The 17,516-nt window shown below is 35.7% G+C and overlaps 1 protein-coding gene across 3 annotated transcripts in view; it reads left to right on the plus strand.

Annotated features, from left to right (window-relative positions):
• ARAP2 (ArfGAP with RhoGAP domain, ankyrin repeat and PH domain 2) overlaps positions 1 to 17,516 on the plus strand; it is a 199,470-nt gene that overhangs the window by 56,326 nt on the left and 125,628 nt on the right. For all 3 annotated transcript variants that reach the window (XM_058722887.1, XM_058722888.1, XM_058722886.1), the window contains exons 9-11: positions 2,196 to 2,374; positions 13,992 to 14,107; positions 16,938 to 17,137. In XM_058722887.1, the coding sequence (XP_058578870.1) occupies positions 2,196 to 2,374; positions 13,992 to 14,107; positions 16,938 to 17,137 (495 nt within the window). The remainder of the gene's footprint in view (positions 1 to 2,195; positions 2,375 to 13,991; positions 14,108 to 16,937; positions 17,138 to 17,516) is intronic.

Here is a 17,516-nt window from a genome sequence, read left to right on the forward strand (position 1 = left end):
TTGTGGGGTCAAGCCCATGTCAGGGATTCTCTTCCTCTCTCAATGCACCTTCCCTTCTCTCTCTCTCTCTCTCTCTCTCTCTCTCTCTCTCTCTCTCTCTCTGTCAAATAAATAAACTTAAAAAAAACTTGTAGAGTCAGTGCTGCATATTCACATTGACTTCGTTACTTGAATATTTTCATGTGCTTTAGTTTCTAATGATGCTGAGGAATTTGGATAAATTATTTCCTCCTGATACGTGGGCACTATTACCTGGAGATTGTGAAATACCTGAAGTAAAAGCATTGTTGAATGAGATTTAATACATACTTTGGCCTTCATCATTTAAGGCACAATTGTTTTTAGTAGTGTTGAAGGTGAGCAGGAATAAAGATAATTTAAAAATTAAGTCTTGTTATAACATAACTTAGGGTTCATTTGGAATGTAAGCAAGTCTAATATGGATACTTACATCAATCCACAATGGAGTTATTCTTTCCAGACAGGTCTTAGATCTGAGATACTATCCAATTTTCCAAGCTTGGGCCAGCTTATTCTTTCCTTCCTCTTCCTTCTTGATCATTTTTCCTACGTAGAATTCTGTTGTGTGTTTTTTGTTTTGTTTTGTTTTTTTCCTTTTGCCTTGATAACCACTTCTCTGTTTTTTGCTAGCCCATTTTCCAGCCTCATAGATATAATCATACCTCAAGATTTGTCCATTTCTTCTCCTTTTACCTTAAACATTTATCCACTTCCATGGATCGTCTTTTGTGTAGGCCACCTTCATTCACACATTATTATCAGTCCACCTAGGTGCTGCCAGGGCACTAAAAACCTGGGGTGGTTATCTTAACAAAATGAAACCTTCTACATTCTTTGGTCAAGTCAGGGTACTAAGCTATCAGTTAATTTAAATTTTTGTGAATACCTTCTAACCTATTTAAAACTTCAGATATTTTTTCTATCCCTTAATGTCTTGACTTTTCAAGTGTTCTTTTGTTTCCATTTTCATTGTACTTCAAGCCTTTCTTGCCTTATTCCTGATCTCCAAGTTTCAGTTTGGTCTGCCTATCATCTTGCTAATCATGTCACTTCCTTGCTAAGAATCTTGACTTTTTATTTTTTGCCTCTGTAATAAAGTTTGGAGGCAAAACTCCTTACAGGTACTGCAGAAGCTGTAGCCGTATTTCCTATTATTTCTTTGTGAGTTCAAAATTAGCAATATGCTTCTCTATCAGTCCCTGAACAGATGTTGGTTCTTCCTGCCTTTGTTTTTGTGTTCTTCTTTGTTTAGAGTTATAAAGTTCTGCTCTTCCCTCACCGGACCCCAGTTTTGTCTTTTCAAATGCTCCTCATTCCAAGACCTAACACAGTCCTTTTTCAACTCCCTTAGTGCTGTGAACAATTGAGAGTTAAAACATTTGATTCTGTTAATGTTACACTTGCTGTATGACCTTCAGCAAATCATGTACCTCCATTGAATTGACTCGTGTATTATTTGATATCATTTGTATGACACTTATAGTATTCTGTGTTCTATGTTCATATCTAACTTGACTTACAACTTTGATTGCTCTTTGGGGACTGGATCAAATTTCTGTTCCCATAACGCAGTGTGTTATGCATAGTTGAAGATCACTCCGCTTTTATGGAGGGAGAAGACTAAATTTTAATTTACAAAATGAGATGTTATTGTTTGGTGAGAATAGATTGGATGAGTGACTATCAAGTTTGCATACTCTTAAGTGGAGTGGCTTTAAGTAACAGAAGTAAGATTTTCTGGGCATTTGAGTAACTTAGTTGCCAGGTAAAATGTGTTAACTGGTCTCAGTATTACTTCTGATAAAAGAAAAAAATCCAGTCTCATGAATGATCTATACGAGTGCTTCTTAAATATTAACATAGATTCAGATCACCTGGGAATCTTCTTAAACTGAAGATTCTGATTCATCAGGTCCTGAATGGCCCTGAGATGTTGCAGTCTAATAAGCTCCCAGGTGAGGCCATCAGTATTAGTTACAGAACACCTGGCTAGTGTTACTTCTTTTCTCTTAGGAAATAGGGCCATTGGCTCAGACTGCAGGGGCATTTAGATTGCGGTTGTGGGAAAGAATCTGTAAATGATGTGTTACAGAGAGAATAGATCCTTTGCCGTGTTTCTGTGTCTGTATAATTTATATGAGTACGGATGTATTTTCTCATGTCTTCATTTTCAGAGGAGAGAAATGACTGGATCAGCATACTGTTAAATGCACTGAAATCACAGTCCCCTGCCTTGCAGTCTCAAGCAGCTGCTGCACCTGAGAAATGTGGATATCTTGAATTGAGAGGGTATAAAGCCAAAATTTTTACTGTGTTAAGTGGAAACAGCGTGTGGCTTTGCAAAAATGAACAGGTGAGGAGCTATGTTACAACTATTGTAATTTGCGGTTCCTTGATTACATTAACAACTATGCTTCGTTAGACTTATTAGAGTTTTTACTTTATAGCATCTTGCTTTTGCCTTGAGTACTGCACTAAATGTAACAAAGAAGGTGTTATTTTGTTGAATTTACTCAGTTCCTCCAGTGGCAGGAACGCAATCTACATCAAATTTGAGGCTAGGCATCATCTTTTTAAGAGACTGACAAAATCATTGAAAATAATTTTTGAAGAGTATTCCTTACCTGAAGTAATGTTATAAAACTACGTGAGATAATAATTAATTAAGAACCAATTAACCATTCAGCTGTTGATGAAATAGGCTCAGTTCTGCACCTGTTGTTTCTTTTATGATAGAAAATTTTAAGAGTAGGCACAGGTGATGTATTTTCTTGAGTTTCCATCATTTTTATTTATTTATTTTTTTGAGCAGATATGTTGCTTGCAGAGGAGATAATTTACTATAGGCAAATGGTTCATATATGCACATACATACACACACATGCCACATATAAAATAGGCTTGAGTTGTTGACTTACTGAGTTTGGGTAATATAGAAGGACTTAATAGAGAAGTTAACTGTTTTGAGGAGACTGATGTTGTAGTTCTAACAAATTCGGTTAACTTTGATTTGGTAGACTTCCCTTTCTCTGACATATCTGGTGTTCAATATGTATAGGAAAATACTCCTTTTGTGGAATGAATTCTTAATCTTTTAGCCTAAAATATATTAGATACTTAGTAATTTGTGGAATTAAACAGTGTGCTTTGTATATCTGATCTAAGACAAACTCATTTTGTGAGACATCATAATGGGTTATGAAAGCTGGGATGTAAATGTTGTTTTCATAACAAAAAATAGAGATAGAAACTCAAAACAAATGGTAGTTTTAAGAAATTAACTATAGATCTTTAAGGCATCTTCTGAACCTCAGCACGGTCTTATTCATTATATGTTTTGGATAAGATTTCTTAGCCAGTTAACTGTGGAAAGCATCATTGAGCACTGTTGGCATATTAATAACTTGGATAGTTAGCATCTTCCTCAAGAATAGTGATGTACAGGGGCGCCTGGGTGGCACAGTCGGTTCGGCGTCCGACTTCAGCCAGGTCACGATCTCGCGGTCCGTGATTTCGAGCCCCGCGTCGGGCTCTGGGCTGATGGCTCGGAGCCTGGAGCCTGTTTCCGATTCTGTGTCTCCCTCTCTCTCTGCCCCTCCCCCATTCATGCTCTGTCTCTCTCTGTCCCAAAAATAAATAAAAAAACGTTGAAAAAAAAATTAAAAAAAAAAAAAAAGAATAGTGATGTACAGTTTATAACGTGTATGAACTTAATATAAACATTTTCTGGCTGTGAAGTAAGATGATTAAAACTTTTCTCATTGGAATCGAGTTTAAAAATGCATAATTTGCATTTATTGGTATGGAAGTTCCTCTGCCAGATTAATTGAGGTATTCATTTTTTACTTGCACAGAGTTGATGGACTTCAGATATTAGTTTCATCACTTCCACTAGCCAGATTGTGTGGGTATATGTTATTCTCCTAAAGTAGATGTTTTTTAAAAGTTTTATTAACTTTCTCTATTAGAAAGAAGTTGTATGAAATTATTGCTTTAATATTAGCAATTGAGCATAAAAAACACAATAATGACTCTGCCCTCTGGTGAGTACCAGTGATTGTGCTGATTAATTTATAAACATTTCCTTTTAATCTTGCCCACAAATATAGGAGGAAGATATTCTCTTCCGTGTTTTATAGATGAGGAAAATGAGGATTGAGTAAGGATTGCAGATCTTCATGCATAACAAAACCAGAACTGTATGACTCTAAGTCTAGCGTCTTAGCCATTATACCAAACTTTTTTAAAGTGTATGTTGAAAAGACCATTTCTGGCCTATGACCTTTTAGAAATAGACTAAGCTTTTTTCTTTGAAAAACTTAGTTGCTTAGAAGGTTCAGAGTGTGCATTCAGTACACATTCTACCAGGTGAGGTAGTCTGCAAGGCGTGCACTTGCTGAGGACACATGTCCTGTCTTCCAGGAGGAAAAGTTAGACAGTACCAGCGTTTTTGATGGATAGGGAGCCCAGTGCTTTATTAGTCTCACGCAGAAGTTACAGAGAAGTGCAAAAAAGGCATCTCATGAAGTCTCAAGATTAGAAACACTTCCATGTACGCAAGTAATGAATACATTCTTAAAAATGAAAGCATTAATGCTGGACCCCCTCCTCATCTTTTGAGACATACACCTATTTTCAGTTATGTATATTTCGGTTCCTTTTCTATGCATTAACGTGTCTTTATATATACCTTTAAAAAGTGCATACTGTTGATTGTGTATATGTTATTTTTAAAAAGTTGCTCATGATGTATAGAGCTGGGTATTAAGGGACCTGATCTTGAGTCAAGTCTTAAATAACTAAGTGGCTCAAGACTGGACGGACAAATCAAGGAAGGCCTTCTATGTTTAGGCCCTCACTTACCTTTCCAGTTTTATCTGCGTTTACATCCTGGTGTATCCTTTTCTCTCTTGGAGAAAGTTGCCCATTGGTTTTTTCACATGGTTGAATAGATTGTGTGAAGAACTTGGGTGATGTGCTAAATGGGGAGTCTTTCTCCTGAATGCACAGGGCTGTACTAAAGCTTGCATTTAAGAAAAGTACTAAAAGTTCATTGTTTCAATGCACCTTCTGAAAGTTTTAAGTATACAACACATTAAGTAATCTTGTTTTTTTTTTTAAATATGGAAAAAAATCTACTTATAAAAATGTACAAGTGTTACACCTGAACCTAATATATGTCAATTTTAATTCTATATTAAAAATAAAAAATAAAAAGTAAGACATGTTAGCTTTGAACTTATGTATCTAAATTTGCATTGGATCTAATTTGATTACATGCATTTGATTACATGCAATTTGATTACAAGCTAAATTATTTTCATTTTTAAACTTTTAAAATAGTGAATTTATTGCCCACATAACTTACAGTATGAATAGAATAAAAAAAACAAGGAAAATTGACCTACACTACCCTAACATATGAACTATTTTTATTTTTCTTGCCTCTATTTATACATAGTTATCATAATTTACTCAGGAGACCATTCCAGAGAGAGTAAAGATAGAGGTGGAAAGGTAGAATATGTTGAAGAATTATTTAAAAGGAAGCTGAAACGTTCATTTAGAGCAAAGGAGATAGACAGTAGCAGTTCTGGGTTTTCATTCTTCTGCTACTAATTGCTTCAGATAATTAAGTTAATGTCTTTATGTTTAAATGGTGTCGTGTAAAGAAGAGAGATGGCTTGCTATCTCTAAGGCCATTATTTAAGTTGAGTGTTAAAATTCCAGCTATCTGGTCTCATTCCAGACTGTAGAGTTAGAATTTCTGGGGATGGAATGTTGGAATCCACATTGTATAAGGCATCCCATGTGGTTCAGTGACATGTGATCCAAAACTACACACAGTGAAACACTTTTCTGAGGTTTTTTTTTTTTTTTTTTTCCTTTAAAAAGTTATAAGCATCTAGGTAAAGAGAACAAGATATTTTTAGAATTGGAAAATGTGTAAAAACAGCTTGCAACCAACATTGGGTACTTCATCATCCTTCAACTTGGTATTGTTATACTTCTTTTTGTTACTAACTTTAATCTGGAAGTATATCTCTTTTCTCATTGAACATTTTGAAATGTGCCAACATTTAAGTGGAATGTTAAGATAATCAGTATTAGCGGTAATGAATTTTGAAAATTTGAAGAACTGTTATTAATTGTGCATAGTTTTGAACTGTAGGCACTGGTATTTATTTTTGCTAAAATCTAAATTTTAAATGAAATTACAATTTTCATCTTATGAGTCCTACAATATCATTTAATTCCTTTTTCTTAATGTAGACTTTTATTGCCAGAGTATGATCTAGTGGAGTAAACTCCATTTGCAAAGTCAGCATAAAGGGACAGTGTTTGGAAAACAGTTTGAAATTGTTATTTCCCATAAGTTCCTTGAACTCTGTCTGGAAATGTATTCTCATTTTGTGGATTATTTTTAACCCTTTCCAGAGCTTTCTCTCTACTTCCAAAGCGTGTCCTTAAGATTCCATGTCAAACATCCCTACAAATATATTTTCAGTAATTCTTTCGCTTTTTCTTAATCTGTGGAATCAGTACCTTAAATTTTCTAAGTTAAAATAGCTATTAGAACAGGCTATCATAATTATTGCCTTTTTTAAGAGACGTGGTGTGATGATGGCAAGGGGCATGCCAGTCTCCATCCCCTCATGGACCCTTCACTGGCATGTCTCAACTCCATGGAATTAACATGGACTTTTCATTTTCCCGGTTTCTCCCTTCAGAGGTTCATTATTTTCTGTTACCTCTGTCTCTGCCTTTCATTCATTAGCAGATTGTAGGAGCTGGAACTTGCAGTAGCTCTGGACTGAGTAGGAGAAATGCCTTAGGGGATCTTATTTCTGAGACAACCCTCCCTCCCCCCCCCCCCCCCCCCCCGGTTGTAAAAAGTAGAAAAGAACTATGAAGAGATATGTAAAAACATTTGTTAGAGAGGAGTTTGGCAAAGTAGAACCAGACACAAATTCTCTACCTAATTACTCAGTTGCAAAACACTGTGGCGCTGTTATCACATAAATTACATGTCATTCCTTTATTTAACATCATCTCACAAACGCAGTGTTTAATTTTTACAAATATTCTCTTCCTTGTCTCTGCTTATGTTTTACATGCCTGCAATGTATTATAATTATGATAATTTTTTTGCAGTGTTACTTCAACTTTGTATAAAATGAGTTGGGTGTTTCAGAGTGTGTAGGTTATACCACACTTCCCCATGTTTCTATATTCATCCATTTTACAAAATGGGTCTTTATTGGACACCTCATTTCTGGGTGCCGCTCTAGGCTCTAGGGGTAGAGTAGGAAACCAGAGGATGCTTACTGTTTAGGATCTGACCTTCCAGTGTGGGTAGCACACACAGAGTGGTAAAAAAATAAATGAGATTTCTGGTAGCTTTCTGTATGTAGCCTTTTCTTTTTTATGACCTTTTTCTAAAGAATTGTTCGCATTTAAAATGCTATTAGCTGCATGAATTAGGTAACAGTTTCATTTTAACCTTAAACGTGTTATAATTTTTATATTCTCAAATTAATTGTGTGATTGTTTATTCACTGCTTGTCTTCAGGAGTTTCAGGCCAGTAGCTGATACCCAGTAAACATTTTGCAGAATAAGCTTGTTGAATTTGTGGTTCTTTACAGCTGTTTTCTTGACTCCAGAGCTTATCATTCTTTTTAAATTTTGTTTTTAAGTTATTTTCTGTGAATTGTCTCTTGATTTTCTTTCTCCATTTTTTTTAATTGGGATTTTTTTTTTTTTTTTGTCTTTTCTGGTAATTTATTTAAGCTCTTCATATGAAAAATACATTAGTCATCATGTCATTTTCTGTAACCACTTTTCTGAGCTATGGCTTACTTTACATTCTTTTTTATTGTGTAGGAATTTTGTTTATATAATTAAACTGCTTTTTATTTCAAAGCTGATAGAGTTTTCTGTATTCTGGAAAATATTTTGTGAATTTATCTTGAAATGATGTGGACATAGTATGTAGTCCAGTATTTAAAATTTTAAATGAGATAATAAAATATGAACATACACTGAAGCATATGTAGAGTTATATACATGGTATTGCTGTTTGAATGAAACTTCTGCGAATGGATGTAAGGCAAATTTAAGTTAGTTGGTTTGGTTTCCATTTATCAGGTTGTCCTGACAGCCAGTTCCATATAAATACATATACATATACATATATATATATATATATATATATATATATATATATATATATATATATGTTTCGTGTGTGTGTGTGTGATGAGTTTTTTTGAGCATCATGTTAGTATTAGTGAGTTCATTACAACCAGATGTCTTGCTTGGTGGGTTTGTGTATCCATTTAATGATAATTGTGGCGTTGAAGTTCTAACTATATAAATTCACTTGATTAAACATTCTCAAATCAGGGTATAACAAGAGACTCATTCCCCCTCGTCCCCCTACATAATGTCCCCGGTGTCTGGCATGGGAATGAAACTCTAATAGAATTTAAATCAATCTCATAGGGCTGTGGGTTGAGTGGCACAGAAAGAAGCAGCAGGGTGTAGGTGGTGGCCTCAAATTCTCTGGGTTTTGTATCTGGCCAAACTCTGCATCTGGTCTTTCCCCGGAAATTTGGTGCCAGTGTCATACAATGCCACATCTGTTTTCAACAAATGTTTAAGCACCAAGTTCTTAAATTTCTGGCATGGAAACCTGGCATCCAGTATCTCCAAATATAGGTTTGAGGTTTCAGCAAGTTTGGGGTTAACAAACCCTTCTTTAATTTTTCTGTTTAGGAATCAAACTGGTAGTTTGCTCTTTTCACTGTGTAGTTTTAAAATGTAGTTTTAACCACATTTGTGCTACAGATTCACACATATAACCCAGTTCAGTATCTTGGTAACTTATTTATCATTAATTCTAATCTGAGTATATAGGATAGAATCATTAGTGTGAATACTTTCAGTCACTGTAAATAAATACTTTAATTGAAGACAAATTCTGTATTTAGAACTCACAAATTTTCTGGATGTATTAGACCCTAAATTTATATTTCACTCAGTTTTTACTATAATGCTGTATAAGGTAGATATTACTGTGTCCTTATAAATAAGGAAATTGGAGTGTAGGTAAATAACTCGGTAGTAGTCATACGGCCCGTAAATGGCTTATCCGGGATTCTCCTCCAGGTCTGACTCCCAGTGGTCATGACCCACATGGCTCCTACATGGTCATGAACACCTTTGCAGGTATCCAGATCTGTTCTGCCAAACTTGGCCATCATTATGGTAGTACTGGTGGTGGGATTCATGCTTTTTGAGATCCCACATTCTATGACCACAAATTAAACGTAAGATATTGTTTACTCCAGAATCTGTTTTTAGCTTTATGCTTTCTGTAGTAATATTACCTTCTGAATTTTCATGCTCCTGTTTTTTTCCATCCAGTTTATAGCATTTTAAGTGTTCAAAGTGTGACTTATCCCTGACTTGTGCCTAATTTTCAACATGAGAATATGGCTGACAATTGTAGCTAATAGGTAATTTATTTTTTAACATCTGCCTTCCACCCAACCCTTAACGTTTTTTTTAATGTTTATTTATTTTTGAGAGAGAGAGACAGACAGACAGAGACAGAGCACAAGCTGGGGAGGGTCAGAGAGTGAGAAGGAGACAGAATCTGAAGCAGGCTCCAGGCTCTGAGCTTCAGCACAGAGCCCGATGCGGGGCTTGAACTCATGAACTGTGAGACCGTGACCTGAGCCGAAGTTAGATGCTTAACCGACTGAGCTACTCAGCCACTACCCCATTTTTAAAAATTTATATATGTTTGCTAGTAATTTGTGTATTTTCCTGTAATTAACTTTTTCATAGGTAATATGGTCAGTTGGTTTCAAATTCAAGAGGTAGAAATTATATAATATAACAGTAGCTTACCAGACTGTGTAGTACTTACTCCGTGCCTGGGGTTCTTTTAAGCATTTTCAGCATATTGATTTTATCCTCACCATACTGATGAAGTGTAGTACTGCTACATTTTGCAAATGAGTGAACTGAAGCCGGAGAGGTATACATGATCAAGCTGGTCTAGGTTTTGTCATTTATTTCGTCAAGGTTCACCTCCTTTGGAAACTCTCATATGAACATAACTCTCTTTTCAGAGATTGGCTGGATTCAGTGTTTATAGCCATGCACTTGTTACAATTCTTTCTCATTTCCTCCTTAGACTATAAGCTTCCCAAAGGTAGGTACCCTGTCTTATGCTCTTGTGCAGACTCAGGACTTAGCATGATTTCTGGCATTCACTGAGTACTTCCTAAATGCTGTTTTGCCAGGACGAATTTTCCCATTTTAAAAATGGCTATATCTGCTCTGCCTTTTACATAGAATAATTTACAAGATCAAATGAGGGTTCATGGCTTTCAGTAGGCTTCAGAGCACTGCACAAATAGATGTTAAACCAATTATGGAGTGTACTGTATATGCTTAATGAAGTCTGATTCTTCAGACATTAATCTGAATCCTCTAGACATTAGCACAGGGGTGGTTACCCAGGACACCTAGGATCTTGAAAAACCAATGTGTCACTGTGTTCTGGTATTTTTAACCAGTAGTCCTAATGATTTCAAATGATTTTTGTGTAATCATTGCATTTTTTTTCCTCTTCTCTACGGAAGGCAGAGGGAACTGTTGATATCCTGATATTTACCTGTTGCAGACTCATCCTGTCTAGATTCTGCAGCTGGTTCTGCTGTCCAATTCAGTTTTCTCAACATTGGCTGCATATGAGAGTCATAGGGCTGTAGTTTTGCTTTTTAACTGAAGATTCTTAAGCTCTGCTTTCTAATTCAGTGGATCAGAATCTCAGGGTCGTAGGGAGAGATCAACATGGGTAGTTTTGATGAGTGTTGAGGGATTAGATACGTTCTAAATATAGACTGAAAAGGGGCTTATAGTTTACAAATATTTTTAATAAGAAAAACAGTTGTTTCATATTTAATAGCTCTCAAGAGCACTGGCATTTATTTTGTTACTCTGCTGTACATTTTACAGTCCATTTGTGTCGGTGAGTTCAGTGGACACTCTAATTACTCAAAACCATATGGCCATGGCCAGCAGCTGATAAATGGGTTACAGTTTTTATCCAGCCTAAAAACTCATCTTTGCCTTGCTTGGGAGATTTGGGGTCTAGAGCTGACCCTCTCTTATTTTAACAGAAATTGCAGTTTTATGGATATAGACATTTCACACCTTGCTTGTAGAAATGAGGGGCCACCAATCCAAGCTGGAGCCTAGATGAGGCTCATCAGTTTCCATAAAACATGGTCAGTTTTGCCATCTGCTAGTCTGAAGGTTTGAGTATGTATCTCTGCCCTTAGTAACACACAGTACCTGCAAGCCAGGCCCTCATCAGAGAATATAACTTGGCATATCCAGCTCTTGTCAGTTCTTCATTATGGAGAATTGTTTGAAGGACATGCAGTCTGTTCTAGAGTTACTCCTATCAAGTTGGGCCACCAGAAAGATGTTTTAAAAATATCCTACCTTGTCTGAAAGATGGTAGCTACGCTTGTGGTGAGCAGAACACAACTTACAGAGAGGTGGAATCACTGTGTGTGCGTGCCTGGAACTAATGTAACGTTGTACGTCCACTATACTTCAGTAATGAAAAAATCTTACCTTGTTACCCCTACTTTATTTCTTCATTTATAAAAGAGAATTTGAATTTTCAATCACTTGCCTTGGGAGTTTCTTCAACAGTTACATTATCTAGCCGGAGAATTGGTATGGACAATTGAGAATTTTTTTTTTTTTAATTATAAGTATAACCTTGAACCTATATGCTGAAACTTACTAAAATAGAACAGATTGGAAAAGTTGGATTCCCCTTGTCCATATAGATCACATTAGGTACTGATTTTTAAATGAGTTTACGAAGTGGAAGTATATTTTTGTAATTATTTTGCAACACTTAGCGTGTCTGTGCATCTTCTTTTATATCACTGATTCAATTTCTGACTTGTTTTTTTCCTAATAGAGTAAGCTATTTGTACTTTCATCAGAAAAAAAAAATCAAGTTGATATGTTTTATGAATGAGTCATTTCCTTATTCTAACTAAACACTTGCACATTTAAAAAAAATGTAGAGAGGCTTTTCTGCAATTGATGAATGAAAACTCTGGATACTTTTACAAGTGGGGGCAATTTGTTATAACATTATTTTATTTCCCTTATTTTATCAGTCAGGATTGCATTAGTATCAAATGGCAAAAACCCCAAGGATTGCCAAGATAGGGATTTGTTTGTTTTAACAAATCTCTTGGTATAGGCAGCAGAGAGCTGATGCCCCCAAGGAACAAGGTCTTCCTACTTTTTTCTCACCCCAGCATCCTCAGGTACAGGAATTTGTCCTCACGCTTTTCCTCTCAAGGATTCTAATGTCCTAAGATGGCTTCTGTGCTTCTAGATGTATTTTCAACGAAAGATGGAATGGTGTGGGGTAAAAGTCTTTCTTCTTCCAAGATTTGTCCCCCCAGCCCCACCTCAGGAATTGTTTATATTTTATTGATCCAAACTAAGACATATTACCCTCCTAGCTTGCAAGGAAGATGGGAAAATAGTATTTTTAACCTATACAGAGAAGGCCTGTGAGATGGCCTGTGAGATGTATCTATATCTATATCTATATATCTATATCTATATCTATATCTATATCTATATCTATATCTATATATCTATATATCTATATATCTCATACATATATACATCATATATATATATCTCACAGATGCACAGACACACTAAGTGTTGCAAAATAATAGAAAAAAATATATCACAGGCCTTCTCTGTATAGGTTATATATACAGATGTATATATCTAATATTGGACATTAGATATATTAGATATATATATATTAGATGTATATATTTTATATATAAGATATATATTTTAATATGTATATACACACAAATAAATAAACATATATATATTTTTTAGTTTTTCTTTAGTATGGCTACTTTTTCTAGTCAGGTTTAATTTAGGAATTCGGAGCACATTTAATCTGAACCTGTTCACATAGATAACTAATCTTTTGAGGTAGAGAATAATTATATTTTTAAAGTGTTGAGATAATGTGATAAGTCAAATTCCAAAACCCTATGATTTGATAATATTTCAAACTTTAATGCTTTTAGAAGGAAGACTTTGTAACCTTTTGCACAGTTTCTAGTTTTGGTGAGACAAAGTGAACACAGTAGCTGTAGGTATTGAACAGATGAGAGTTTTCATACCAAAATAGTATTAAAGGAGCTTAAGAATTTAATTGAAGGAGGAGGAAAGTAATAAAATATTGGAAATGAGATAAAATTGTAAAATAAGTAATGCTTTTGTGTGAGATGTAAAGGAGAAAATGTGACAGAGCACAGGTAACATCGCATAGTAAAGCAAAGAAAGACCAATCAGGCAGCTTGAGTTTCAGTCCCTTTCTGCCATGTCCAGCTAGCTGCACCCTACATGTGACATTGATCTCTTTGGGCCTTGGCTTCCCCTTCTTTTTTATAAATACTAATTATACCAACCTCAGAGTGCCATTTGACTCCCCTAGTGGAAAATTGCTAGGCATGTGGTAAGGACTAGTTAACTCTTAGTTTCCCTTTCTGAAAGGATAAAGATGAAAAAGTGGCTACCTTTTAAAAGCAAGCATGTGTAGTTCAAGATCTGTGTCCTGGACAGCTTAACGTTTTATGTGAAAGAAGCCCATCTTTGATCCGTAGCCCAACTATCCAGCTTAGAATGGCCCTGGGTTATCATGTATTTAGAGTGCCTACTTAAAACCACTGTCATTTCATCTTTAATGATTTATTTAATTCTACATATATATGTGTGGTAAAATTTAGTAGGATTTATTGGATTTTAAGGAATATAGTGGTACTTTCCAAATCCATAATTTTGTTCCTTTATAATGTGTTAATATTTTTCTCCCAACTAGGATTTTAGGAGTGGACTTGGTATTACCATAATTCCTATGAATGTTGCAAATGTAAAGCAAGTGGTCCGAACTGTAAAACAGTCTTTTGAAATAATCACTCCCTACAGGAGTTTTAGGTAAGTTATACTTAAACGTTTTTGTTTGTATTATCCCAAGAAAGCTTGGGTGATCTACTTTTACATGGCTAGTGGTGGTTTTATTCCTTATAGATCACTTAATAAAATCATGTTGGTTCTTTTCCATTATTGTCTAATTTGTTAGCCAGTATATAAAAACACCTTGTAAAAGTGACCTGAATTATCACACAACCTACAAAGATACTAATTTCATGAGATTTGAGTCTTTTCTGAATACCTTTTTTCTTAGTAGGCTTGATAAGTATATTAATTTTTATCAACAATATATGAAAAATTCCTTCACATTTTGAAGGAATAAAGAAAGAATATTACATTGCTTTTAAGCTGTATTTTTATTTACCTTCTTTTAGCCTACTCAAATGCAATCCTCTTTTAAAATCAATCTCTGATTACAATTTGCTCCATAATGATTTCCTAAAAGGAACTCTTGCTTAAAATAATGGTGGTGGATCTCATAGCACTTATTGATCAAATATATATACATAATGTTTATTTTGAGAGAGAGTGCACGAGCGAGCGTGCATCGGGGAAAAGCAGAAGGAGGGAGGGAGAGACTCCCAAACAGGCTCCACACTCAGTGCAGAGCCCAAAATGGGGCTCAATCCCACGAACACTTAGACCATTACCTGAGCTGAAATCAAGAGTCAGATGCTTAACTGAGCCACTGAGGCACCCCTTATTGATCAGATATTTTAACATTTCATTATATATTTGTTTATGGTATTCCTGTAATTGCTTCATAAGACAGGAATAACAAGTTCCTAATATGTTTTAATAATCTATAATGATTCCATAGCTTTAGTACACAGAAAAGGCATAAGTCAGTGTCTGTGAGCTCAACCACATTAATTCATTTGCCACAAATAATCAGCATATCACAGGGTAGTTTGCAGGTCAGAAGCAATTGTCAGAGGCCTTTGAAGGACTAGCGATTACTTAGCAACTTCAAAAATACTCCCATGTCGAGTACTCATTTTATCTGTCAGAATTCGTCTACTGGCTCAAATTTTGAGGAAAAAATAATCACCTAAAGAATAACAAACTTCATTTTCACATATGCAGATTCAAGCCCCAACTGAAAATGTAGACATTGCGTGAACTGTTTTTACTCATAGTACTTCTAGAAGACACAAAATATGTTGCGGGGTTTTTCCTCACACCAACCACTTCTCCACATACCAAGTGGTTGTCCTGCAATTCAGTACTGTTCTCACAGCAGCTACTAGGATTGAACATTAGACCCCACGCGTTGAGGGCTCAATCCCACAGAGCTGCCCTCACTTCACACTCGTCACAAGAGATGGGCCCCTCCACTAAGCCACACTTCTTTCCATCTTGGCCATAATCTGGACTCCCATGACCCCTGCTGCGCCAGATTCAGTAATTTGCTAGGATGGCTCACAGAACTCAAGAGGCAGTGTAATTATTATTACTAGTTGCTTATAAACAGTGCACCTCAGGGACTTCTAAATGGGAGAGCTGCACAGGGCAGGGTACAGGGGGTTAGTATGGCAGAGCTTCCATCCTTCCTGGGCACACCACCCTCTCAGCACTTCACTGTGTTCACCAGCCCATCTGAACTCTGTTGTTCAGGGGTTATTATTGGGGTTTCATTCTGTAGGAATGATTGATTGAATCCTTCATCTTCAGAGATTAACTTAATTGTGAGCACCTCTCCCAGTCGGTTTGGGCTAAAAGGTCCAAGTCCCTACTCACTTCTTGGTCTTGCCTTGGTCTTTCTCCTGACCAGCTCCCATCCTGAAGCTATTTATGCCTCCAACGACAAATGATCTCACAAGCCTATAAAAGGCACTTATTACTCAGGACATTCCAAGGATTTTAGAATCTGTGTACCAGCAACTATTGGCTGTGACCAACCTCTATGTAATAAAGTAGAAACCACCTAAGAAGTTTATGAATATTACACTGATGATGGAAACAGAAAGTGCTTCAAAAAAATATCCATGTAGTCTACTGAGTTTCCTTATGGATTATTTGCACTGTGTTAGTAGTCTGTTGTTTTCATTATATTTCAAAACATTTTCATCTTCAGAACAGAAAATTTTAACGTGGAACATTTTGCAGGTCATTGACTGAGTTTGGAGCCCTGTAGCCCGTTTTGTGGCACGTCGTAGGTACTCAGCAAATATTTCTTAAAGTGAGCCTGTGTTTACTGTTTTGTCCTTTTACTCAGGTATCCAATAAACACTAAGAATTAGGATAAATCAGAACATGACTAAAAATGAGTTAGAATTCTGTTAGAATAGTAATCACTTAAAACTTTTTTGATTTCTCAGTTTCTTAAAGCCATCTGGATGTTCTTCTAATTAAAAAAGAAAATCTATTTTTAAGACTGAAAAAAATCAAAATTTCTGGTGGGTGTTTTTGATAATTTAGTTTCAGACTATCATGGAACAGTTTCCTGGCAAAATAATCCAATAGTCCTGAAACACTGAAACTCTGCCAGTTTCTCATTGATTATTATATAACCACTGCTTAGGAAACATGGCCTCTTAAGTTAAGCTCTTGACCTAACAAGGTAATTTTTACATCCTGGTCAGAAAAATGTGCATGTTCATTTTGGTTTGAGATATGTAAACAGATTCATAAGCAATGTGGGATGTTAAAGGAAAAAAAAGTAGATTTTTAAATTAGATGATTTTTAACAGAAAAGACTATTCAGCTGCCTGGAAGGCATATTTTTCAGCTGCTGTTTAATTTGTGAGTGAAATGAATATGCAAACTGAACATACTGCTTAATTGGCCTTTACAAGGGAGATCGATAATGCAGAAACATTAATTGTTGCAGCTTTACAGCCGAGTCTGAAAAAGAGAAACAAGAGTGGATTGAAGCTGTGCAGCAATCGATAGCAGAAACTCTCTCTGATTATGAAGTAGCTGAGAAGATTTGGTTCAATGAGTCCAACAGGAGCTGTGCAGATTGCAAAGCCCCGGATCCTGACTGGGCATCCATCAATCTCTGTGTTGTCATCTGTAAGAAGTGTGCAGGTAATTAGTGATAAGTTATGCTCATCACTGTTGGGTGGCAGATTGGCACCGAATGCTCTTTATTGTCCTACGTAATGTGTTTCAGCTAACAGTTGTGGAAAAAGAAAAACAGAGAAAGCTTATTACATTTAAATTAAATTTAGAAATATCTTCTCATTCCAAACTTCTCTTATGCATGACTTAGATGTAGAAATTGATTTTTAAGCATGTAATCATTTTGTGCGCCTACTGGACCATGTGTGGAATTTATAAAGACAGTGTTGACATTTTTAGATTTTAAGGTCAGTGTGTTTCAGAATGTACCCTGAACACACGTGCATCTTTGTGTGATTTGCCCATCTTTCCCTCAGTTATATTTTTTAGGATGTATATTTCACAT

Source organism: Neofelis nebulosa, chromosome 3 (genome assembly GCF_028018385.1).
Source record: "Neofelis nebulosa isolate mNeoNeb1 chromosome 3, mNeoNeb1.pri, whole genome shotgun sequence".
NCBI lineage: Eukaryota > Metazoa > Chordata > Mammalia > Carnivora > Felidae > Neofelis > Neofelis nebulosa.